We start from the raw sequence: 23,436 nt of genomic DNA on the forward strand, positions 1-23,436 counted from the left end.
CTGAATTGTAGGTAAGACGAGCTTGAGGAGTGGGCCTGGCTCCTACCCCTGGCCTGGGGACAGTATGGATGGTTCCTAGGTCACCCCCTGTGTCTTCCCCTCCTCCTCCTTGGGTGATGACCCAGCCCAGTGCACGCTAGGTTGGAAGTAATTCTTTTATTGTGTGTCTGCTTAGCGTGCTGCGGTCACTGGTAAGGTGTCTCATGTGTATGTTTGAAAGGAAAAGGGGGGCGCAAGTCAGAGGGGCCAGTTAGTGCAGCCTCTACTTCCCTTGGTTGACAGCTGGGGCACGTCAGCTAGGGGGTCCTCAGAGGGCCCCTCGCCCCTAGAAGTGGGCTCCACCCAGCCCCATGGGGCAGCCTGGGCTCGCTGCAGCTGATCCGTGTGTCAGGTGGCCCCGGCTGAGAAGGGGCCAGTTCGGCCCTGCCCCCTGCTTATGGAGCCCTCCAGGCAGGGCAGCCCCGGGTCAGAAAGCGAGCCCTGTCGCTCTTCTGCTGTGCACCGAGGTCGCAAGGCCAGGGCTGGTCTTTGACCTTGCAGTCTCTCCCACCCCCAGCTGTCGTGGGGACCTGGGTGTGCTTTGTGGGACGTGGCACCCCTCTGTAAGCACCCTGGGGCAAGAATGTGCTCTCCAGCGCTGGGGCAGGGGCTTGTCTGCTCATTAAGCAGGAAGCACGACTCGGAGGCGCAGACAGAGGTCGACCGCGTGTCCTGTCACTCCGCAGGCCACGTGTGAGCGAGGGTTTGCAGCGATGGAGGAGACCCACCAGAAGAAGATAGAGGACCTGCAGAGGCAGCACCAGCGGGAGCTGGAGAAACTGCGCGAGGAGAAGGACCGCCTGTTGGCTGAGGAGACAGCAGCCACCATCTCAGGTGGGGACTGGGGACTCCAAGACCCTGGCCTTCCCACCGCCTTCTGGTAGACGCTTTAAGCCTCATCGTCCAAGAGACTTCCTGGGATGCTGTCTCAGAGGAAGAGGCTTTAGGAAGGCTGGGGTGCAGCATGTCCGGGCCAGATGGGGGGCTCTGATGGGACAGTGCCTCTGTGCAGCACGCCCGTCCATCAGAGCCGGGAGTGGAGCAGATCTGGCCGGTAGAAAGGCTCGGCCCCCAGTCCCGTGCCCTGCTCTGCCCCCGGGGCGGGCAGAACCACTTGCGCAGCCCTTGCTGTGTGCTCCCAGTTTAACTGAGGACAGACTCACAGTGCTACTTCGTTCTAGCGAGAAGGAAGAAAACTGCCCCCAAACACTCGTTTTGTTTAAAACTCATGCTTGAATTTAACAGACATTTATTTACTTTTGTTGTCTTCTAAATAAAAAAAAAAAACACGCCTACCAAAACAAACTCCTGCAGGCCTGTAGACAGAGTGCGGCGCCCAAGCCCGCCTTGCCCTCTGCAGCACCATGAGGGTCACACTCCTGCCGGGGCTGGCACAGCGGCCGCAGGGTGGCCCATGGCCGTGCAGGGCGGGCACGGTGGGCCGATCTGGCACTGACCCACATCCTTGTCCACAGCCATCGAGGCCATGAAGAGCGCCCACCGCGAGGAGTTGGAGCGGGAGCTGGAGAAGACTCAGCGCTCCCAGAGCAGCAGCCTCAACTCGGACATCGAGGCCCTGAGGCGGCAGCACCTGTGAGTCGCAGGGGCGGTGAGGGGGAGGCGCAAGTGAGGCTCAGGCATCAGGCGCTCTTCAGGCCCCCCCCTGGGTCGGTACAGCCATCCCCCGGAAGTGTTCTCTCCACCCGCTATTCTTGTCCCAGGGGCTTGCAGAGAGAACATGGGGGGCGGCAGGCCGGGTCTTGGAAGTCTCACCCCAAAGCCCCTAGTGGCCCTTAGACCCATGGCCAGGGAGAGAGCCATGCTCAGGCGCACGGGGCCACGGGGCAGGTCTCAAGGCTCTGCCTCTGGGGTGCCGGCTCCTGGGCTTGACCCAGACATGGCCAACCTGAGAGGGGCTTCTGAGAGCACCCTAGGGCCAGCCCCCCAAATGCCACGAGGGAAAGGATTTTCAGCTGAAAGAGCAGTTTCATCTTAGAAATACAAGGCTGTTAGGGCTGCGGGGGGGGGGGGGGCACGGGGCGCGGAATGCGATTATGTCCCCCGAAGGACTTCGCAAGTTGGCACGAACTGAAGCAGTAACAATGTGCTGAAACAACAGCACGAGGCTGCCGCCCGTTGCTTTTCCTGATGCAACTGACCAGACCCCAAGTTTCAGGGGAAAAAGCCCGTTGGTGGCTCGGGTCCCGGTGGATGCAGGGGCGGGGCCTGAGCACAGGGCGCCTGCCTCGCAGGGAGGAGCTGCAGTCGGTGCAGCGGGAGCTGGAGGTGCTGTCGGAGCAGTACTCGCAGAAGTGCCTGGAGAACGCCCACCTGGCCCAGGCGCTGGAGGCCGAGCGCCAGGCCCTGAGGCAGTGCCAGCGTGAGAACCAGGAGCTCAGCGCCCACAACCAGGTGAGCGGGCAGGGCCGGCAGCCCAGGGGCGGGGACTCAGGAGTCTTAGTTTCACCCAGGTACCCCTGACTCGAGGGCTCCCCCCCTCTGTGGAAGGACCCCCTTCCCCAGGGCGGCATGGGGGCAGCTGACACTGCCTGGTCCGCTATACTGATCGGATTTATTTTTAACTGGGGTGTGTTTAAAGTTCTGGAGGGTCTCAGGGTGCGTGTCCTGCACGGACGCTGGGAGCCAAGCATGTCTGGGGATGGCCTGTCACCTGGGGACCGAACACAGGATGGGGCTGTGAAGGGCACAGCTCACAGGCCATGACGGCATGGGCAGGAGTCACCTGGGACCTCCATGGACAGCCCATCACAGAGGGGAGGGCCACCCTCAGGCGTTCAGCCCCCAGGCCGTTCCTCAGAGTCCTGGGTGCAGCCTCCCCTGCAGGCCCCATGAGGCAGGAGCTCAACTTCCCTGGTGTTGGTGGGTCCAGGCCCGGGCAGCTTGAGCGTCAGCATCTTGTCTCGTATTGCTGTCCCCCAGGAGTTAAATCACCGCCTGGCTGCGGAGATCACCCGGCTGCAGACCCTGCTGACCGGGGACGGTGGTGGGGAGGCTGCTGGCTCTCCACTCACGCAGGGCAAGGACGCCTACGAGCTCGAGGTACTTGTCAGAGCTGGCCCTGCCCGCCTGGCCCTGCCTACCTGGCCCTTCCCACCTCTCCCTGCCCGCCTGGCCCTGACCACCTTGCCCTGCCCACCTCACCCTGCCCGCCTGGCCCTGCCCACCCCTCCCTGCCTGCCTGGCCATGCCCACCTGGCCCTGCCCTGGTCCTGCCCATCTCACCCTGCCCACCTCGCCCAGCCCGCCTCGCTCTGCCTGCCCTGGCCCTGCCCACCTCACCCTGCCCGCCTGGCCCTGCCCACCCCTCCCTGCCTGCCTGGCCATGCCCACCTGGCCCTGCCCTGGCCCTGCCCACCTCACCCTTCTCACCTCGCCCTGCCCACCTGGTCCTGCCCACCTTGCCCTACCCACTCACCCCACACCCGGTGCCTGCTCCCTCGCACCCTCTGTGGCTGGCATACCTCCCACACCTACCAGTGGGCTTAAATGCTGCAGGTGCTTGAAATATACAACAGCCAGTTTCTCGGGGTCGAGAGATTTGTTTAATCAGAGTGGCTGATTTTTACATGTAAGATCTGCTTTTATGAAGGCACTTGGATTTTTCCCCATACAATTAAAATATCATCATAAAAATATCTCCTGTTAAATGAGCGCTTTACCAGGGGAGTAGGGGAGGCTGAGTCCAGCCAAGGCTCTGACTGGCTGGCCTTAGAGTTCAGTCTCAGGAAAGAACCAAGTCAGCAGTTAGTTTCCCTATAACCCAACGCCACATAAGGCCTGGGTCTCAGGGTTCCTACAGGAATTTGGGGTGATGCCTTTCCTTTTTGCTCTTACATATAATTTTTAGGTTTTGAGCAATATGTAAATGATGTTTTCTAGAGTTTCTACCTGCACATAGGAGCGGCCGAGGCGGAGGATGAAAACGACTTGCCCTGCCCACGGGTTGGGGGGTGTGTGTCTCTGCTCCACTCTGTGTTTGCTTTAACAGACTCTGAACATGGCCTTGTCGTTGAATGACAGTCCTCGATTTTTCCCTCATTCCAGGTCTTATTGCGGGTCAAGGAGTCGGAAATCCAGTACCTGAAGCAGGAGACGAGCTCCCTCAAGGATGAACTGCAGACGGCCCTGCGGGTAACCGCCGTGTCCCTGGGGTGGGAAAACGAGGGGGGCTTGGCGCACTGGGAAGGGCCCTCGGCAGGGAGAGCCCCAGGGTCACGGAGGTCCCCACCAGCTCGCGGCTCAGCCGCCAGAAGAGACTCCGCTGTCATGCAGAGCTCAGCTTCAACTCAGGTTCTCTTAGAATCTCCAGCCCACACTCAGGGACGGGAAACTGACCACACCCTTCCTGGTGTAGTTCAGTGTTTTCCTGTGTGCTGTGACGAGAGCAGTGAATGGAGAAAGCGAGGTAAAGAAGAGGCCAGGTCCACCGCTCAGAGTCTGGTCAGACCCTGCCATCAACTCCAGGGCAGTCCCTCCGATGAGAGGAAGGGGATGACGGAAGCCTTCAGTTACTCTGTAACTGAACATAGGACATGTCACCTCCCAGATAGAGGGTCTGCAGCCCAGGCGAAAGCCCCCGAGCAGAATGCTTATTGGCAGATATGAGCTGCACCGCTTGGCTGGGACTACTCGGGCTCCGCTTACCTCAGCTCCCAGAGCCTCTCTTACCCTTGCAACAGGGGACCCCGCAGTTCCCCATCATGCTCCCGTTCGTTTTATCATGGGTCTGGGTCCACCTCTGGACCACGGAAGCAGACACGCTCCTGCTCCACAGACGGGTGACCACCCAGGTGCCCATACCCAGGCCTTCCCCACGAGGGCTGCATCCCAAGGAGGCCGTAGCTCTCGTGCCGGGCTGACCCTGTGCTCTTTCTTTCCCAAGGACAAGAAGTATGCCAGTGACAAGTACAAAGACATCTACACGGAGCTTAGCATCGTGAAGGCAAAGGCAGACTGTGACATCAGCAGGTTGAAAGAGCAGCTTAAAGCAGCTACAGAAGCACTGGGCGAAAAGTCCCCTGAAAACACCACCATGCCAGGATACGGTGAGGTCTTCAGCGCGTAACTGCTTTTGGGTTACCCATCAGTGGCTGTGTGCTTTGGTCGTAGAGTTTTAGGCACTTGTTCCGAAGCAGACTTGAGTTTACTCAGGCAGCGCAAAAGGAACAAGAGGCCAGGGCGGGAGTGGAAGAGCCCTGGGCGTGGGGGCTCAGGCACCCACCCTCCTTTCTCCTGGCGTGGGCAGCCCCTTCCCTCTGTGCTCTCGTGCCCGCTCATCTGCACCAAGGGTGCGAATGTGGGGCTGCTACGTGGAGGAGAGATCCCGTCATCAGTCCATGTGTTCCCAGCAAGGTCCATTTTTCCGCTTTCCCCAAAAACAGCTCTCACTAGTGGCTGATCCTAGGGTTTTCCACAAAATCTGTCCAGGGTCGTTGCAGGACGGTGGGAAGTGCTGTCCTTGCTCAAGTGTACATCAGGGGCTCACCGATTCCAGTTGTAAAAACTGTCTGTGCACCAAACCGAAAGTAAAGTGCGAGGATGTTGGAAGGCTAGCATCAGCACTTTCAGATACATTATCTCACATGTCCTTCATGTTGCCCTTTTGAAAAGATATTCTCTCACTAATAGCCAGCACGTTCCATGTTTCCTACTGGCCAGGTGGCCATGGCCATACTGACACGGGCACAGAGGCAAGACCGTTAGCATTGCTGCCAAGAGTACTGTTGGCAGCTTTTCTGGAAGGCAGTCAGATGACAGGCAGCCAAATCTGAATCAGACCATGGGCTGAATGTCAGAGGGTCACCACACGGCAGCAGAGCCCGCTTCTGGGGAGCCCTGCATGGCAGGGAAACGTTTCGGATTAGGGAAATGGGGATGTCCCTGGCCTGCCGATTTAGCTCCTGAAAAAGACAAGGCAGTGGAAACCCGTGAGCCAGATGACTCAGCATTTGGGTACAAGAACACAGAACATGATTCCACCAAAGATACTGTCCTAGTTTGCTGGCTACCGGTGTGCAATATACCAGTAATGGAGTAATGGAGTGGCTTTTTAAAAATGGGGAAATTGAGTAAGTTGCAAATTAAAGTTTTTAGGCCTATAAAAATGTCCAAATGAAAGCAAGTCTCTAGAAATGTCCAATCTAAGGCATCCAGAGAAACATACCTTGGTTCAAGAAGGCTGATGAAGTTCAGGGTTTCTCTCTCAGCTGGAAAGGCACATGGTGAACACGGCGTCATCTGCTAGCATTCTGTCCCGGCTTTCCATTTCATGAAGCTCCCCAGGAGTCATCTTTCTTCTTTATCTCCAAAGGTTGCTGGCTGGTGGGCTCTGCTTCTCTTGGCTGTTCTGCTGTCTCAGAATCTTCTCATTCTCCAAAATGTTTCCTCTTTTTCCAGTAAACTAATCAAGACCACCCAGTTGGGTGGAGACACATGTCCACCTAATCCAGTTTAACACCCACTCTTGATTGAGTCACATCTCCATGGAGATGACCCAGTCACGTTTCCAACCTATAGTACTGAATAAGGATTAAGAGAAGTGGTTGCTCCCACACGATTGCTTAGGATCAAATCATGGCTTTTCTTGGGCGCATAATCCTTTCAAACCAACACAGGCATCAACATGGACTGCTTAAGCCATCCATGGCACAACCGCACAGAAGGTTGTCCAGTTCCTGAGGACCCAGTGGATAGGTTTGCTTTGATGTGGGAAGAGAGCCCTAAAATGTTAAGGGAAAAGAAACAACCCTGCGGCATATGCGGTAGGGCATGACCAGTTCATAAATGTCTGCTGCTGTCTGCATAGACACTTTGCCTGTGTTTGAGGGTCCACATGCTTGCTCTCTTGGTGATAGCAGGTTAGGAGAAGGACTTGTTTTGTGACAGTTCTTTACAATCAGAGGAAATCAGGGAATAAACACATAGCGGGTGGCTGTCCAATGAGCGGTTCAGTTCCGGGCCAGCAGTGGGAGGTCCAGAAAAGGCCATGCCCACAGCATCCCTGATCCCTGCTTGTTCTGGGCTGATAGTCACTCCAGAGAAGGATGAAGTGTTTTTGGCTACTGACTGTGAATTTGTCATGAATGTATGGGAAGCATGGGAGGATTTTAGATATTTAGCTGCTTCCAGAGGGTCTTAGAAGACAAAAGTAATGCATCTGTTCCTGCAGATATAATGAAATCTAAAAGCAACCCTGACTTCTTGAAGAAAGACAGGTCCTGTGTCAGCCGGCAACTCAGAAATGTCAGGTCAAAGGTGAGTCTGTGTGCGGACCCGGGTGTCGGGGCTCGGACCAGCCCTGGGGGGAGCAGCCAGAGCAGAGGCGAGAGCGGCCGAGTGGCCAGCATCACTGTCGCAGGCCAGGACCGCGTGCGGCTACAGCCTTGACAGTGGTGTCATGCAGCACCTGCAGCATTTCACCTGCTCCACCTGCGTTCCGACGGTCCTCCTGGTCACCGCACTGACCTGCCCCCATCCCCTGTGTCCCTACCCAGGACTGCCACCACCTGCCTTTGCGCAGGGAGGTGCCCCTCTGGACGGTGCCGAGGCTAGTCCCGAGTGTGCTTCCATGGGCTGGGCCTGCGCCCGGGGGTCGACGGGGGGAGGGGGAGACAAGTGGCTTGTTGCACTTAGTATTTACTGTGTGTGTTATTTTTATCTGTGCTCTTTCCTCTGACAGTCCGTAATTGAGCAGGTCTCATGGGATAACTGAAACGAGCCCGATTTCCAGGTCCCCTGTCATGTAGGTACCGCCTCTCACCACCCACTGCCTGCTGCCCCTGGGGCGGCCCCCCTTGCATGCACTGCTCACACACACATGCCTTGTTTCACCACCACTTTATTTTCATCCATCCTGCTCCAACCCACCCTTAGAACATCCAAGTGGTGTTTCTTCTAACCTCTTCTGGTGCTGACGGGCACCAGGATGTCTTAATGGGTGGGACTATTGCAGCAGGTACGCCCTCAGCTGGGGGGAGCGGCTTGTGGCCTCGTTGCACCCAGGAGCGCACGCTCATGTTTGAGGGAGGGCCCCTATGCCCTGGGTCAGGAGGTGCCACTGACCAGCCCATCCTGCCCTCGTTGGAGAGCTCGGCCATTGAGCCAGCCCCCCACCTGCAGGCAGGGCCCCCCCCCCCCCCCCAGCAGCAGTCTCAGCCCCGTACCTGCTCGTCGTGTTCTGCTGCCTCTGTGTCTTTGGGGCTTGCAGATAATCGTGAGGACTCAGCCAAGCATGGCGTGTAGCTGGGAAAGCTCAGAGGGGCCGATTTAGAAACGGCAGCTACTTTGTGAGCTGCAAAACCAGCTTAAGTGAGGTAAAAATAGCTACAGGTATTGGAACTGGATATTTTTGCAGCACTTCTTTCCTAAAACAAAGTGAAAGCATCTCACTGGGTGCCACCGAAGCCTTTGTTATAAAGTGTGTGTGAGAAATAGAAGAGCTGGCTAGAAACCTGCGTTTTCAGTGGCTCCCCTGGGCCGAGTGCTCTGAGTGCAGCTCCAGGGCCCCCAGCACCCTCGGACCTGCCCACGGCGCCCTGCTGGCTGATGCTGGGAGGACATGCAGTTACCTCAGGGAAAGTGTCCAGGAAATCCACGTATTTTAAAACCCCGTCAGTGCGGTTTGCTTTGACCAAAGACTTAGTTGTGGGCGGGGGGTCTTTGTCTTACGGTTCTCTTATTTAAGACTCCACTGCCTTTCTGAATCTGAGCTGCTGGCCTTGAGCGTCTCCTGAGGGGCCTGCACGTGCTGTGTGTATAGCAGTGGTGTGGCCTGCTGACCACGCCTGCGGGCAGCTCCGCGGGGACCCCCAGGGCCTCCCTCGGGCTGGGCCCTCACACACAGTGAGACTGTGGGAGAGGCAGCAGGGGCAGGGAGATGCCAGCTCTGGCTGCTGCCTCGTGTGTGCCCTGGAAACCTGTGCTGGCGGAGAAATAGCAAAGGTCGAGGCTGCGTGTGAAAAGACTCCACTGAGGGCAGATTCAGCTTCACAGAGAGGCCGCAGCAGGCCTGGGAGGGGTGTCACCTGTGAGCCATCTCCCACGCGGGGGGCAGATGCAGGGCCGGGCCCGGGGAAACGCACGTGTTTCTGTCCTGCAGCACTCCAGGGCCTGTTCCACAGGCCACCACATAAAGGCAGGCTAGTTGCTTCAGAGCAGCTCAGCTTTCTCTGGGATTGAGCCCAGACAGGAATGTTCCCATGGGGTTCTCAGAGAGTGAGCTGTTTGCAGTGCCCCGTCCTTGGCCTGCGGTGCACAGGGCCCAGGGAGAAGCAGTCCTGGGGGCACCACAGACCGCAGCCCACTGGGCCAGCTGCCCTTCACCCTCAGACCTGGGCCAGCAGCCCACGGCAGCTCTGCCAAGTCCCTGGGGCGAAGACAGGGGCTGCAGCACTGCCTGGGACCCCCTCACACAGGGCCCTGCCATGACCATCCCTCAACATGGCATGGCCTGTCCCACAGAAGCTTCTGTGAGCGGGCAGGAGGGGTAAGCCTGGGGGCCAGCAGCCAGCCCCCTGCTCCCCGACGGCGGCTATCCAGCAGAGCAGGCCATGGGCCGGTGGGACGCCTGCACCACGGAGCCCTGGGCAGTCCTCAGGAGGGCAGGGTGTGGGACCGCAGAGCTCAGGGGCCCGGCCCCACGTCTCCCCACATCCTGGGCGGCTTCCAGAGCCCCCAGCCCACTCCTCGAGTCAGGGTTCATCCGCACAGCAGGTTTCAGAGTGTTGAGCGGCAGAGTCCTTTTTAAAAGAATAGTTACGTACCCGCTTCCGCATATCCGGATTTACCCCTCGAAGCCAGGGCACAGGAGAGAAAGAGGCCGAGTCTCTGGGGCTGGACCGGCTGGCAGTAACCCGTGCAGCGTCTCTCCTGGGGCAGATCTGCCGAAGCTGGGCTTGCCTGGCCAGCCTGTCTCAATGGGGGAGGGCAGCGCGGGGGCCCGGGCTGGAGGGAGGAGGGCTGCACGTCTCTAGCTCCTGGCACCACTTTTTCACCAGCTGGCTCCACGATCACTGCTTGTTTAGAGAGCCCTAAGCACAGAATTCAGCTTCTGAAACACATGTTCTTGACTCTCTGATTTTCCTTTTGCTTCAAACAATTTTCTGAAGGGAACAATAGTTTCCGGGCACCTTCCTCCACTAAGCTCACCTTGCAGGCACGGCTCTCAGCATGCCCACTAACCCCCTCCAGGAGCCCTGCCTTGGCACCTGTGCCCTGCCCTGGCTAACCTCTGTCCGCTTCCCCTCTCGCCCCTAGAGTCTGAAGGAAGGCCTGACCGTGCAGGAGCGGCTGAAGCTCTTTGAATCCAGGGACTTGAAGAAAGACTAGCTGTCCCCACCCAGCACACGCCTCCCAGCTTGTGGCAGCCGCCCGGCGCTGCGTCCCGTCTGCACCTGCATTTTCTGTTGTTGTTGTCACTGTCGTTGCGAGCTGTGGGGTGGGTGCATGAGAGAGGCTCACGGCCGTCCCTTCCCTCCCCGCGCGTGGACCCCAACCCCTCGGCAAAGCTTCCTGGGACCCTGGCAGGAGGCCGCGGGGCCGGGAGACCCTTCCTTCCGCGCCCCCCGCACGCACCATCAGTATTAGGCCCGCGTGCTGGCGAGCGGAGGGCCAGGCCGGGGCCCGTGGGCTCTGCTGGGTGCAGCACTGGCTGCTCCGAGCTGGCACGGGAGCAGAGAAGGGCGCAGGGCTCATCCACTGTGGGCCACGTCCCGGTGGCCATGGGGGAGTGTCACCACCAAGAAACACGCAGAAGCAACCATTCCTCATCTTGTTTTTTATTAAATCTTGCACAAAATACCAGGTCCCCTCTCGGTCCTTCCTCTCTTGGTCACCAGCAGCCCTGCCATCTTCAGGACTGCTAGGAGCACCGCCCTGCAGCCAAGTGTCAGGACCCCGGGTGTGCAAGGCTGCCTCGGTGCACACTGAGTTAGTCTGAGTTCTGAAGTGTTCTCTCACAGCAGTTGACCTTCCAAAGAGCCTGGTGAAAATAAAACTTTACTAACAAGTTTGTTTCTCCTAAATGTTGGAGAAAGGCCGTTTTTACTTCTACAGGATGCTCTCGGGCACTTCTGGAAACTCCCGCTGAGGCAAAGGGCCCCAGCAGGCCTCGCAGTGGGGGACAGGCTAGGGGCACGGGGACGTGGGGACAGGCTGCCTGTGGCCCCTGGGCCTGGCCCTGTCTCACTGGCTTAGCATCCAGTCAGCATAGTGGATTTGGGCCAGAATCCCTCGGGGAGTAAATGCACATGTCGGGTCGGGCTCCCTTAGGGGGCTGAGCAGCCTGACCCCACCCGCCCTGTATGCCCACAGGTGGAAGCGCCACCTTGGGGCTCGGGCATCTGCCGCGGCCCTCCTGGCTCACTCCGTTGAACCTCTGCCCATCTGCGCCGCTCCTTTGCTGATATTAAGCAAGAGAAAGTTAGAGACACTAAAAACCTGTCTGTCGTAGACTGGCCCTGCTTCCTGTGTTGTGCTCAGAGTCGGGGTTTGCGGGGTGGTTTTCAGGGACCCGTGCACACGCACACCGCGCACACACGAGTTTCCAGGGACCCGTACACATGCACACCCGCACACACAAGTTTCCAGGGACCTGTGCACATACACACTGCACACACACGAGTTTCCAGGGACCTGTGCACATACACACTGCACACACACGAGTTTCCAGGGACCCGTGCACACGCACACCGCGCACACACAAGTTTCCAGGGACCCGTGCACATACACACTGCGCACACACGAGTTTCCAGGGACCCGTGCACACGCACACCGCACACACACAAGTTTCCAGGGACCCGTGCACATACACACTGCACACACACGAGTTTCCAGGGACCCGTGCACCCGCACACCCACACACATACGAGTTTCCAGGGACCCGTGCACCCGCACACCCACACACATATGAGTTTCTAGGGACCCGTGCACCCGCACACCCACACACACACGAGTTTCCAGGGACCCGTGCACACGCACACTGCACACACACGAGCACTTGTCACTCTTGGCCTCCCGTGTGGCCCCGCCACCCTGCTGGCATGTGTGGCCTGTCCAGGCAGATGGTGACTACCCAGCAGGAGCTGGTGGCACGGGAGGGACGTGGCTTGTTCTGAGTGGGCCCCCCACACTTGGACTTGCTCTCCTCTGTGCTGGCCACGTCTGAGCTGATTCCCTCCATGTGCCCCCACGCACCTCTGGGGTCTCCAGGAGCCAGCACCCGCAGACAAGCTCAGCACGCTTTAGGTGGATGCACGGGTGCCCAGGGGTCAGGGGAGCATGTGTGCTTTTCTCCATCACTTACCCGGTGACATTGGACCTCAGGAGTCCTGGGAAGCAAATGGGGTGACAGGGCGGGGCAGCCTGCTGTTCCTTCCTCACGCTGACCTCCCTGAAGGCCTCCAGGTCTGCAGCCTGGGCCAGGTCAGCGTGGCTGCTGCCCGCACCAGGACGGCCATGCCGAGCCAGCCACCACCGCAGGACACAGCTCCTCTGTGAGGCTGCTTCTGCTGCGGCCTCCCCAGATCCACCCCGAGGGCCCTGCAGGCTCGGTGTCACCCACCGTTTGCGGGGAGGGATGTTCCTGTCAGGCCCGGAAATCTGCCCAAGTTCCCTGCTGACACACTGTCCTCGCTGGGTGAGCAAGGCGAACAGCAGTGTGGGCCTAACTCCATCCCTGCCCAGGGAAGCTTCAGGGTCAGAGTTGGCCCCCTAAGGCTGCGGCACCGAAGGGGGAGTGAGGGCGGAGGAGGGCCCACCTACAGGCTGCGTGCCCTTGGGACTCGGGTCCCCCCGGCTATGGCAGCTCACAGGTGAAGACAGGTAACGTGGACGCCTCTCCCAGCCCCAGTCCTTGCAGGTAACCAACCAGGAAGCCAAGCAGGGGGCCCGGGGAGTGCAGGGGAGTGCCGGGGAGTGGTGGGCAAGAGCGGAAATGAGCGCCTCTGACAGTCCCGGGAGGGGCCGGCACGCGCGCAGACACTCTGAGGCTGCGGGTACCCCTTCCTTACTGTGCCTGGCGGACTGCGTGGAGGAGGCGGAGGGGAAGGCTGGCATGGTGGCAGCCCTGGGCCTCACGGCTCTGACCCACCTGCAGCCCAGCCTGTATGAACTGCCCTGGGCAGAGGGAAGCGCCTCTGTCCCTGCTGCTCCTGCCGCCCCCTCTCGCCCACGGAATTCAGAGCTGTTTTCCTTCAGCGTGGAATCAGGGCAACCTGGTGACATTTATTTTCCCAGAGAATAAAAATTTCCTTATTTTTGCTTAAAGAAGCGTAGAGTTTAACATTTTTCTTTACAAGACACAATTTTGTAAAAGAACTAAAAGTGGAATTGACAATGACCCCTTTGTCATCTGGAAAGGGGAAAAAGGTTGAAATTTTTCCGGAGTTTTACAGGAAAGTGTGTGGTGGGGTACTGGAAAGGAGGTGACTTTTTAAAGAAAGGTCCGGAAAGTTCCAGCTTTCAGCCCCTGGCGTGTATGGAGAGTCCTGGGCTGGGCACGTCCCAGTGCTGGTGGGCAGGATCCGCCCTCTGAACAGCCTCGGGCAGCAGCTCCTGGTACCCACGCGGGGCCTCCTGGCCCCAGCCCCTCCCCGTGCCCCCGCCCTGGCAGCCCTGCCCTGGGGGCAGCACTTCCCTTGGTAGTTGAAGTAAAGGCATTTGCACAGGTTTGGGGGCCTTTCCCCATCTTTCATCTTCATGGGTCTTTCTGCCTCCTGTCTTGTGAGAGCAGCTACTGGGCTGCTCCACAGGGCCCCCCGCCGGCATCGCACGGTGCCCAACCCCCCAGAGCTCTCCGGGGTCAGGTCTGTCATCCCCAGCGCCCAGAGGCCCTCCTGTGGCCACTGCCTCCCTCCATAGAAGTGTGGAGGGAGACGTTTTCACCTCCTGGGTCCTGTCTGCTATGGGAAGCATCCCCGCTTTCTTCCTTTGCCCTTTCAGAAACAGTGAGCGTCAGGTACCCTTGTATGTAAATGCCATCATTGTTTCTTCCTCAGGGAGGAAGCCTCCCTTCTCTTAATTTACTGTTTCCTTTTTTTAATGCGGTTTTATTGAGACACACTCTCCAAGCCATCCGAAGTGTATGCCAGCAGCTTGGGCACCATCGCGCAGTTGCACATTAGCATGGTGTCTTTTCCCAGGAGCAGAGGCTGTCTCCAGGGCAGGGTGAGGACGAGCCCGGCAGCAGTGCCACATCTCAGGCTCCTGCTAGTTGCAGGAGCAGAGCGCAGCTGTGCTCACACGTCCCCTGGTTTCTGCGGCTCAGGGACAGTATTTGGACCACATGCTGGGTGTAGCTGGCAGTTTCTCTGTATTTAAAAGCAGGGTTTTTTTTCCCCAAAATAGCGTGGGTGCGGTTCAGAGCAGGTTGGTGGCAAGTCACCATGGCCCTCCATGGCCCCATGAGAGGAGCCTTCAGAGTCCCCAGATCAAGTCACGGATGGAGAAGGTGGCAGCTGTGTCCCGAGCACACGCTTCCTGGGACACCCGTGTGGGCAGCTCTGGCCACTGGGCCCACCCCCCCTGCTGGTGGGGACTCTCCTGGGGGCTAAACCACCTGCCAGGACACCACGGGTGTGGGAAGCTGTGCAGAGCGCGGGCAGGCGGCAGTGGGCACTTGCACAGTGTCCTCGGGGAAGCTGAGACTCACTCCTTCGCGGCGGCATGCTCGCGCCACGCAGCTTCCCCTAGTAGGGACGGTAACGGGGGCAGGCGCCCTGCAGACCGGCTCACCCACCACCGTTAGGGCTCAGAACCAGCTTCGTGTGAGAGTTCACTCACGCGGCTCCTACAACTTATGAGATGTGAAGTATCCACAAGTCAAACGATTGTAACGTGTGATGGTTTTCTCACAGTAAGCCCTTCTGTCAGTGACATCTCAAGTCAGCTCTTAGAGGCCAGTGTGACTGTCGACCTGCAGGTGAACCGTGGACAGTGGGACGTGTGGGCGTGTGGCTCGGCGCCGGAGCGAGTCAGCAGCCTGGAGTGCCCCAGCCCGAGTGCAGCACTCACCTGCACACCTTCCTGGGACAAGCCTGTGTAACCTTAACTAGAACTGCATTAATTCCCTACTAACGCTTACGGAAGTCTTACCCGAGTAGAAAGTATGTGCAGGACAAGCCAGGGCCCTACCTGGGGGAGCCAGACCCACCCCGGGCCCCCGGACCCACCCAGGGCCCCACCCGGGGGGAGCCAGACCCACCCCGGGCCCCTGGAACCACCCCGTCCCCGCCTGGTTTCCTGGAGACTTGGCTGTTAGCATAGTTTCTAACCAGCTGCTCATGTCCACTGAAGTGTTACTTTGTTAAAATATTTACTCCTTTGTGCGGCAGGCTGGAGTTCCATGGATGTAGCTGATCATTTCTATTTTGTAAATGTTACCTAACTTTAAACTGTATCGTAATAAACTATTTTTGCGAGCCCTTTTGGGTGCTGTGAATGAGGTTTTGTTTAATAGAGAGGGGCATGTGCAGAAGTCCAAAACTGGTAGCCCGGAGATCTATCCTGGGTTGTTTTTGTTGTCGTTTTGTTTTTTTTTTTAACTCATAACCTGTTTTGTTTTCTTTTTTGAGTTTTGGATTTGTCAGCATTTTAAAATTAGGAGATTTCCCAGGTTTTACATGTTCACACACAATCCAAGATAAGAAGTATCTTAGATCCATTATCTAATTAAAGTTCATTGCCAAAATTCTAGAAACATTCAGGGGGCCAAAAGAATAATAAGAAATCTTAAAGACAGTGTTCCCTCTAATCGAGGTGCTGTGACCTCCCATCAGCCCCTCTCACTAGTATGTGCATTTACAACAAGGTTACTTTTCATTTAAAAAAAGAAATGCACTTTCAACCATCATGACCCAGTACAGACACACACCCAGATACCACCTTCATTTTTAAAAATTATGGCAGTGACACACTAAATAAATTTAAAATAAAAAAACTGGGTTTCTTTTAATAATACAACCTTTAAGGTGAAAATGACTGGGAATCCAAATGTATTCAAATAAATAGAAAGCATTCAAGTCTGACTTTCTAAACTCAACTTACAAAATGTAGAAACTCAGTAAAAACAAAGGTGAGCCCAGATACATACAGGTGGCATTTGACAACATCCAAACTCATGATAAAAATCACTCGACACACAGGGACGGAAGGGAACTCACTCAGCCTGACCAGGGCATCAGGAAACACCTGCCATGGGCATCCCACCTTAGAAGAAGGCTGAGCAGGTGGGGGTGGGGACCCACCTCTGCTCCCCCACACAGTCCCTGCAGTCCAGCTGATGCAAGTAGCGAGAAACGGGGGCTTATCCAGACCTGCAAAGAACTCTCGCAACTCGGCAATTAAAAGGCAACCTAGCCCAACAATGGGTAAAGGGTTTGAACAGCCGTTCTTCAAAGCTGTCCCGAGGGCCGATGAGTGAAAAGAGGCTTGACCTTGTTAGCCACTAGGAAAAGGCAAACCGAACCATCCCGAGATGCCACTTCGCACCTAGCGGGATGGCTAGGATCAAAATGTCACAGTAAAAAGCTTAGTGAGGACCTGGACAAATGGGAAGCTCGTCTGCTGCTGATGCGACCGTAACGGTGAGGCCGTCAAGGAGCCTGCGGCAGCCGAGGGGACCGCAGTGCACAGCAGGCTGCAGCCAGCGAGCCTTGGCCCTCTGGGTGAAGTCAGCCAGATGCAGCTGCACGCCGTGCACGCCCCGTTGGTGAGAAAAGTCCACAGCACACAGATCCACGGACGCAGCACACAGGCCAGCAGCTGCCAGGGCTGGGCCAGGGGGTTTCTTGGGCTGTGGCTGCACGATGCTGGATACACTAACAGCAATGCATGGCAGCTTCAAAGTGGTGAAGTTTACGATGTGTGAGTCTCAATAAAGCTCTTATTTCTTTTTAATTCATCAGCTGCTTTAAATGACAGTTTAACAGAGCCAGCCTTGTGCTTTCTGGTGTGTTCGATAGCTGTGTGCTGGCTGCGTGTAATCCCCAGGGCTGCAAAGGTTTACAGTGTTTTCAGTTTAAACCTGCCGATGCTTAGGTAATTATACACAACGCTGGAGTTTTCGTGTCACTCCTGAACGCGAGCTGTGGAGCTGCTTGCAAGCCCGCACTGGGGCCGTGGGTGAGCACAGTGTGAGGGGAGCTGTCCTAGATCCTCTAGTGACCTCCCCGTCTCGCTGGCGTGGGGAGTGCTGTTTATAAAGCTCCCCGAGAGGGAGGCCAGGCAGGGTCCTGTGGGCGTCGAGAGAAGATTCAAATGCACGTGCACGCTCCTGCCAGGCCTCTCCCTGGCCCTGCACCCCACCCCCCATCCCCCTCACCTCCGGTGCGGGACCTGGCAGCTGTGACTCCCTGGTGAGGGGCCCGCCCAGACCTGGCAACGCCACCGGGACACCATGACGTGACACCTCGGCCAGAGAGGGCAGCCCCCACTTGTGGCTGTGGCTGGGCCGTGCCCTTGGTGGGCAGATGGGCACCCCTGGGGCATGTTGGACTCGGCCCCCCACTGCGGCACGGGGGGCGCGGTACGGGGGGCACAGCACCTGGTGCCCTCAGCATGGTCTGTCGGCTCAGGCCGCTCACCAGGGCCCTGGCACCCAGGGACCCAGCAGCGCCCACCACGTGGTAGAGATGGCCAATAACCGGACCCCACGATGCTCGCGCATTCTGGGAAGCATTTTAATTTGAAGATACGCAGGTGACACCTTAAAAACAAAGTCATGGGTGCACAGGGATAAGTGGTAGAATTCTCACCTGCCAGGCGGCAGGCCCTGTCCGCCCAGGCACTCCAAAAAAGAAAAACAAACGAAAACAAAAAACATTCAACAGATGGTGCTGCAATAATGGGCTATCCACACGGACGAGAATGAGCTGCCCCCTCCCCCAGCACCCGCAGCCACACTCATCTCCCAGCCTTGGCGGGGGCCCCTAAATGGTGAACACCGCCCTCCCACCCCAGAAGAAGCTGCACCTAATACACATTAGTCCCTATCTGAATAACTCAGGTTGAGGCAAGGACACTCAGCTTAAACATTCTAGAATAAACACTTTTATTCAAGTATCTCCAAGTCCGGTCCCGCCACTTGGCCCACATCCATTTTATTTGCAGGTCAGCTGCTGCCACAGACCAGACAAATTAACACACTGGATGGAAAACCATTTCCTGTGGTTTCCAAATCTTTCCATTATACCCCAGGCTTCAACTAGAGAAACATTAATACAAGTTTTCTTTCCGATAAATCAAAGGTACTTAAAAAGCAAAAAACCCAAAGCTGACTGCACCCTCCAGGTGAAAAGGCTCCCGTGGCACTGAGGCCCTGGGGTTGAGGGGCTGCCTACAGGACAAAGTCCCGCAGCGGCTCTGGGCCTCCTCCCGGCCGCCTGCAAGCAGCAGTGCCCCGGGCTCGGCCACCCTGAGAGGACAAGGCCACCGGGTGAGGAAGCACAGGCGTTTTCCTCTCCTCTAACCTGTTCCTCCAGAAGGTCACACAAGGCCTGATTGGGTACCCTGGGCCAAAAATAAGTAGCAGCCACAAGCACGGGGGTGAAAAGCCAAGGTCACCTGAACATACAACAGAGTCACCTCGAACAAAAGAAAGTAAAAAGCAAAACGGAAAGAAACAGAAGCAGCTTCTGCTACTTCACCACCCTTGCTCACCCCGGAGGGCGGGAGGGGCTGCCGGGCCCCTTCCTCCCGCCCCACAGGCTGGTGCGATGGGCGCTGAGGACACGGCACCCCTGGGTGCCCCGGGAACACTCAGCCTTGCTGGATGGGAAAAAAGGGAGAAGAGGGAAAACTTTTCAGGGAAACCCCAAAAGGGCCGTGGACGAGGCAGAGGAGAGTCTGCTATTCCCAGCCCCGGGAGGCCTGTGTTCAGGGAAGCGGCAGGTGCAGCAAAGCCCCCGGTTCGGGCTCAAAAAGCTGTAGCTAAATTATTCACTTTGGATAAAGGGGAACAAACAAGGAAAGAATCGGCCCCCAACGACCGACTTTCTGGTCGCGGTTTCCCTCTCTAACCCGACGTGGCGTTTGCGGGGACCCGAGTCTGGCCGGGGTGGCCCCAGCCCTGCAGCCCCGGCGCGGCGCCCCTGGGCGGGAAGAAGGTGTATCGCTTGGGGTTGAACTCCTCCCAGATGCGCTCGAACTCCTCCAGGAAGAGCCGCACGCAGTCCGCGTCGTCCAGGATGAGCACGTTCTCCCGGTTGTTCTGGATCGCCTGCGTGGTCCAGTTGAGCGAGCCCGTGATGAGCGTCGTCCTGTCCACCACCGCGAACTTGTGGTGCATGTAGCCCAGGTCCTGGTCGTGGCGCACCGGGATGCCTGCGGGGCCCGGGCCTGAGCGCTGGGATCGCCCCCAGCCCGCCCCCACCCCACCGCCCCCAGCCTCAACCCACCGCCTCTCCCCGTGCGCCACCCCCAGCTGGCCCCATCCCACTGCTCCCAGCCCCACCCCACCGGCCCTCCCCATGCACCGCCCCCAGCCCCGGCTCCACCCTACCGCCCCTCCCAGTGCCCTGTCCCCCCAGCCCACCCCCAACTCCACGGCCCCTCCCAGTAATCCCCCGCCCCAGCCTCAATCTGGGAGGAACTAGAGGGAGGAGAATGAGGGAGGGGCTCCTGGGGCGAGGAGGAGGAGGAGGAGGAGGAGGAGGTGGTATAGGAAGAGGGAGGGGAAGGGGAGGGGAGGAGGGGAAGAAGGAGTGGGAGGGGAGGGGGAGGAGGAGGAGGAGGATGAAAAGGAGGAGTTGCCTCCCCACCGCCCACTCCCAGGACCCCACCACTGGCCACGTGACACGTGCGTCCCGCCAGCCCCGCCTCCACCCTACCACCCCTCCCAGTGCCCTGTCCCCCCAGCCCACCCCCAACTCCCGGCCCCTCCCAGTAATCCCCGGCCCCAGCCTCAATCTGGGAGGAACTAGAGGGAGGAGGATGAGGGAGGGGCTCCTGGGGCGAGGAGGAGGAGGAGGAGGAGGAGGAGGAGGAGGAGGAGGAGGAAGCAGAGGAAGAGGGAGGGGGAGGGGAGGGGAGGAGGGGAAGAAGGAGTGGGAAGGGAGGGGGAGGAGGAGGAGGAGGAGGAAGCAGAGGAAGAGGGAGGGGGAGGGGAGGGGAGGAGGGGAAGAAGGAGTGGGGGGGAGGGGGAGGAGAAGGAGGAGGATGAAAAGGAGGAGTTGCGTCCCCACCGCCCACTCCCAGGACCCCACCACTGGCCACGTGACACATGCGTCCCGCCAGCCCCGCCTCTGCGCGCCAGCCAATCAGCACGGCCGCCCGCGGGGATTGGTCCCGGGCCGAGTACGTCACCCAGCCGGCGCCAATCGGAGCAGAGCCGGGCGGGGCGCGCAAGGACAGGCCCCGGGCGGCCACCCCGCAGCCCCGGCTGGGAGGACCCGGCCGGATCCCGCTGCGAGGGAGCAGGCCTGACCCCGGGGCAGGTTGGGAGGCGCGCGGGGCGCGGGGCACCAGCGAGCGAGGCGCGCTCCTCCCGAGGCCCCGCCGCCCACTCCCATCGTGCAGGACTCGGGGCTCCGGCCCTGCCCCGCCTCTGCCCCGCCGCCCGTCGTCCAAGAACTCCGGACGACGGCAGCCCGCTCCGGACCCTGCCTGGTCGCCTGGTCATGACCCTCCTCCGGCCTTGCACCAAGCGGCCAGGCCGCGGCCTTCCCCGCCCGCTTGGCCCTTCTCGCCAGATGACCGTCGGGCGAAGACGTGCGGCGAGGTCATGAAGGTGGCCGGTGACCTCGCGTCCAGCGCACACGGCCCGCAAGAGTCTCCGACCTGAGTTCAGGGCCCTCAGAGAGTTCAGGGCTCAAAGCGGACGGTCCAGCCCAGGGGCGCCTCGCCCCGCCATCAACAGACGGGCTCCGAGGCCGCCCGAGGCTCCAGGTTGCGCGTCCTCCGTGCGCAAACCGGGTTCCAGCTCAGCTCCGCCACTTCACTTGCGGGAAAGTCAGAGAAGTCACTGCCCGGTTTTCCGGCGGGGCGGAGCACGGACAGGGGGAAGCGGGCGCTGGCCGCGCGTGGGCTCCCCAGGCCGGCGGGAGGCCCCACGGGCTGCCCACGGTGCGGCCACCGCGCCCGCCGCGCCTTGACAGCTTCGCGCGCCCTCAGTGGTGGAGACGACGGCGAGTATGGACCGCGCAGTGCTCAGGCACGGAAGCCGCGAGCTCCCGGCGGTGCCCTGGGCTTGGTCAGGGTCCCCCGGGGCCGGGGGCACAGAGTTTGCCCCTCGACAGCGACCGCCACTTGCAACGTGGTCAGAACCTTTCATCCCTCCCGCGTCCTTCCGTCCGCCAGCACTTGACGCTCCAGCAGCTGCCAATCCGGACGCCCCGGACTGCGCAGGCCGCCGGCGCGCGCCTTAACGCCTGCGACAGCTGCTCATTTCAGGTCCCGCCCGCGCCCCTCGAGGCGTTCTAGGGAAGACGGCGTCCCCCTCCTTCGGCGCTTCACCAAGGCAGACTCTTGCCCCTCGGCAGGTCCGTTGAGATGACCGCGGTCAGCTCGGCCCTGGGTTTCCGAGCCCACGGACCAAGTCCCGGGATTTCAGACTCCGACAAACAGAAATTCAGCGGCGCGACCCCCGCCAGCCCCCACCCTGGCGTCCCAAGCCGAGCCCCGCATCTGAAAAGGTGGGGAGTGCCCGGGCTTCCGGCGGGGGGCGGGGGTCATCGGCTTCAAGGTCCTGGGCCCAGCTGGCCCCCGGGGACCCGACCATACCTCCCCCTCCTCCTTGAGTGGGAACGCGCACCGGCGGCTTCCGGGACTCGCCATTGGACATAGCCAAGGGAGGGGGGCGTCCGGGGCCGTCGCCTCCACTGGCCTCACTTGTCCCGGATGCCGAATGACCCTGGCCCGGCCTGGGCCCCTCGCCCCGCGCTCCCGGGGTCCTCCCCCTCCTGGCCGGGGACCTCCGCACCCTCTCCAGGCACCCCGCTCCGGGCTCGAGGCCCCGCGCCGCGCCTACCTGCCTTACGCAGCAGGCCGATCTGCGAGCCGTTGAGGGCCATGTAGTCGCAGTCGGTGATGACCCGCACGCGCACCCCGCGCTGGTGCAGCAGCTGCACGGCGCGGCCCAGCTGCGGGCTGGAGAACGCGAAGAGGCAGAGCTCCAGGCTGGCGCGGGCGGCCAGGAGGGCGCGCAGCAGGCGGCTTAGCGAGCTCTCGCCGTGGGGCAGGCCGCACAGGCAGCCCGCGGGGGCCGGGCCCGCGCCCGGGGCCTGCAGCAGCGCCTCGGTGCACGTCACCTGCGACGGGAAGAAGATCACCTCGCGCCGCCCCGGCCGCCGTCCGCCCCGCAGCCAGCGCAGCACCGCGGGCAGTACCTCCAGCGCCAGCGCGAGACCCAGGGCCACGGCCGCCACCCGCCAGCGCAACCGCCGCATGCCGCCGCCTGGCGCCCGCACCCACGCGCGCTTCGCGCGCCCCCGCTCCGGCGCCTGCGCCCCCCGCCTGCCTCACGCGCCCCCGCCCTGGCGCCTGCGCCCCCCGCCTACCTCTCTGGATTCCTCCCACCCGCGCCTGCGCCGCCCCCCCGCGCCTGCGCCCCTCCCCCGCGCCTGCGCGCGAAGCCGGCCAGGTGCCGGCGGTCTCCGGCCACCTGCCCGGCTGGAGCCGTCCCGCTCCTCCGAGGGCGCAGGTAAGGCAGCATTGGCCGGGCACGTCGCTTGGAGCGCACGGTGCACGGGGACTGAGCCGTGTCGGACCATCCACAGGTGGCCGGAGGGACGTCGGGCCGGTCCGCAGGGGCCGTGGTGCGGGGCCCCAGGGCCCTGGAGACGCCCAGCTCCCAGGGGATCTGCATTCTGCGGAGGGCAGTGCCCCCATCTGCGCGTGCGTGGGCCGCGGTAGGCCCCCGGCAGGCAGGTTCTCCTCTCCGCCCTGAACCGGGCAGGAATTAGCCTGGAGAAACGGAGTCCCTGCAGAGGGTGTGAGTCCCCACAAAGCTGCTCTGCCATCTGTCTCGTGGCTTCCCTGTTAAGAATGTCCCCAGACGGGGGGACTTGGGCCTTGTAGCCCCTTCGGACTGGACACCAACTCGGCAGAAGGAAGGCGCTACCCGCGCGCTGTGCCCTGGTGGTCAAGGCTGGTCCTCGTGGGCTTACAGGGCATGCCGGCCCTGCTCTCTGTGCCCCCCTGCTCTTCGTGCTCCCCGTCCTCTCCGTCTCCCCATTCTCTTCCTGCTCCCCTGCTCTTCCTGCTCCCCTCCGTTTCCATTTCCCCTTCTTTTCTGTGCTCCCCTTTCTCTGCGTGCTCCCCTGCTCTTTGTGCTCCTCTTCCTCTGGTGCCTCCTGCTCTCCATGCACCCCTGCTCTCCGTGCCCCCCTTCTTGTTCGTCCCCCCTGCTCTCTATGCTCCCTTCCTCTCCATCCCCCCTGCTCT

At 60.2% G+C, this 23,436-nt stretch overlaps 2 protein-coding genes across 11 annotated transcripts in view; one reads left to right on the top strand and one right to left on the bottom strand.

The window, feature by feature from the left end:
- The window catches only part of MPRIP (myosin phosphatase Rho interacting protein), a 144,565-nt gene extending 129,065 nt beyond the window's left edge, over positions 1-15,500 (top strand). For 4 of the 10 annotated variants that reach the window (XM_077163340.1, XM_077163347.1, XM_077163346.1 and 1 more), the window contains 8 exons: positions 726-873; positions 1,515-1,632; positions 2,292-2,451; positions 2,980-3,099; positions 4,105-4,191; positions 4,943-5,105; positions 7,229-7,314; positions 14,978-15,500. In XM_077163340.1, coding sequence (XP_077019455.1) covers positions 726-873; positions 1,515-1,632; positions 2,292-2,451; positions 2,980-3,099; positions 4,105-4,191; positions 4,943-5,105; positions 7,229-7,314; positions 14,978-15,100 — 1,005 coding nt within the window. In that variant the 3' untranslated portion in view covers positions 15,101-15,500. Of the gene's footprint in view, positions 1-725; positions 874-1,514; positions 1,633-2,291; positions 2,452-2,979; positions 3,100-4,104; positions 4,192-4,942; positions 5,106-7,228; positions 7,315-7,738; positions 7,802-10,314; positions 10,858-14,912 lie in introns of those variants that run through there. The other 6 variants (XM_077163342.1, XM_077163349.1, XM_077163341.1 and 3 more) reach the window with 4 other exon arrangements.
- A 2,273-nt stretch (positions 15,501-17,773) lies between these two features.
- On the bottom strand, positions 17,774-22,439 carry PLD6 (phospholipase D family member 6). Its single transcript, XM_077163356.1, has 2 exons — positions 22,022-22,439; positions 17,774-19,377 (listed from the first exon to the last, which is right to left on the bottom strand). Exons 1-2 carry the CDS (start codon positions 22,437-22,439, stop codon positions 19,070-19,072), a joined length of 726 nt encoding a protein of 241 aa, XP_077019471.1. The 3' UTR covers positions 17,774-19,069.
- Positions 22,440-23,436: the final 997 nt, after the last annotated feature.

This window comes from Tamandua tetradactyla, chromosome 6 (assembly GCF_023851605.1).
Source record: "Tamandua tetradactyla isolate mTamTet1 chromosome 6, mTamTet1.pri, whole genome shotgun sequence".
Lineage (NCBI taxonomy): Eukaryota > Metazoa > Chordata > Mammalia > Pilosa > Myrmecophagidae > Tamandua > Tamandua tetradactyla.

Coding starts and splice junctions, on each gene's coding strand:
- PLD6 (XM_077163356.1), bottom strand. CDS start 22,439: ATGCGGCGGTTGCGCTGGCGGGTGGCGGCCGTGGCCCTGGGTCTCGCG. Junction 19,378..22,021: donor CGGCCTGCTGCGTAAGGCAG/GTAGGCGCGGCG, acceptor CGGGCCCCGCAG/GCATCCCGGTGCGCCACGAC.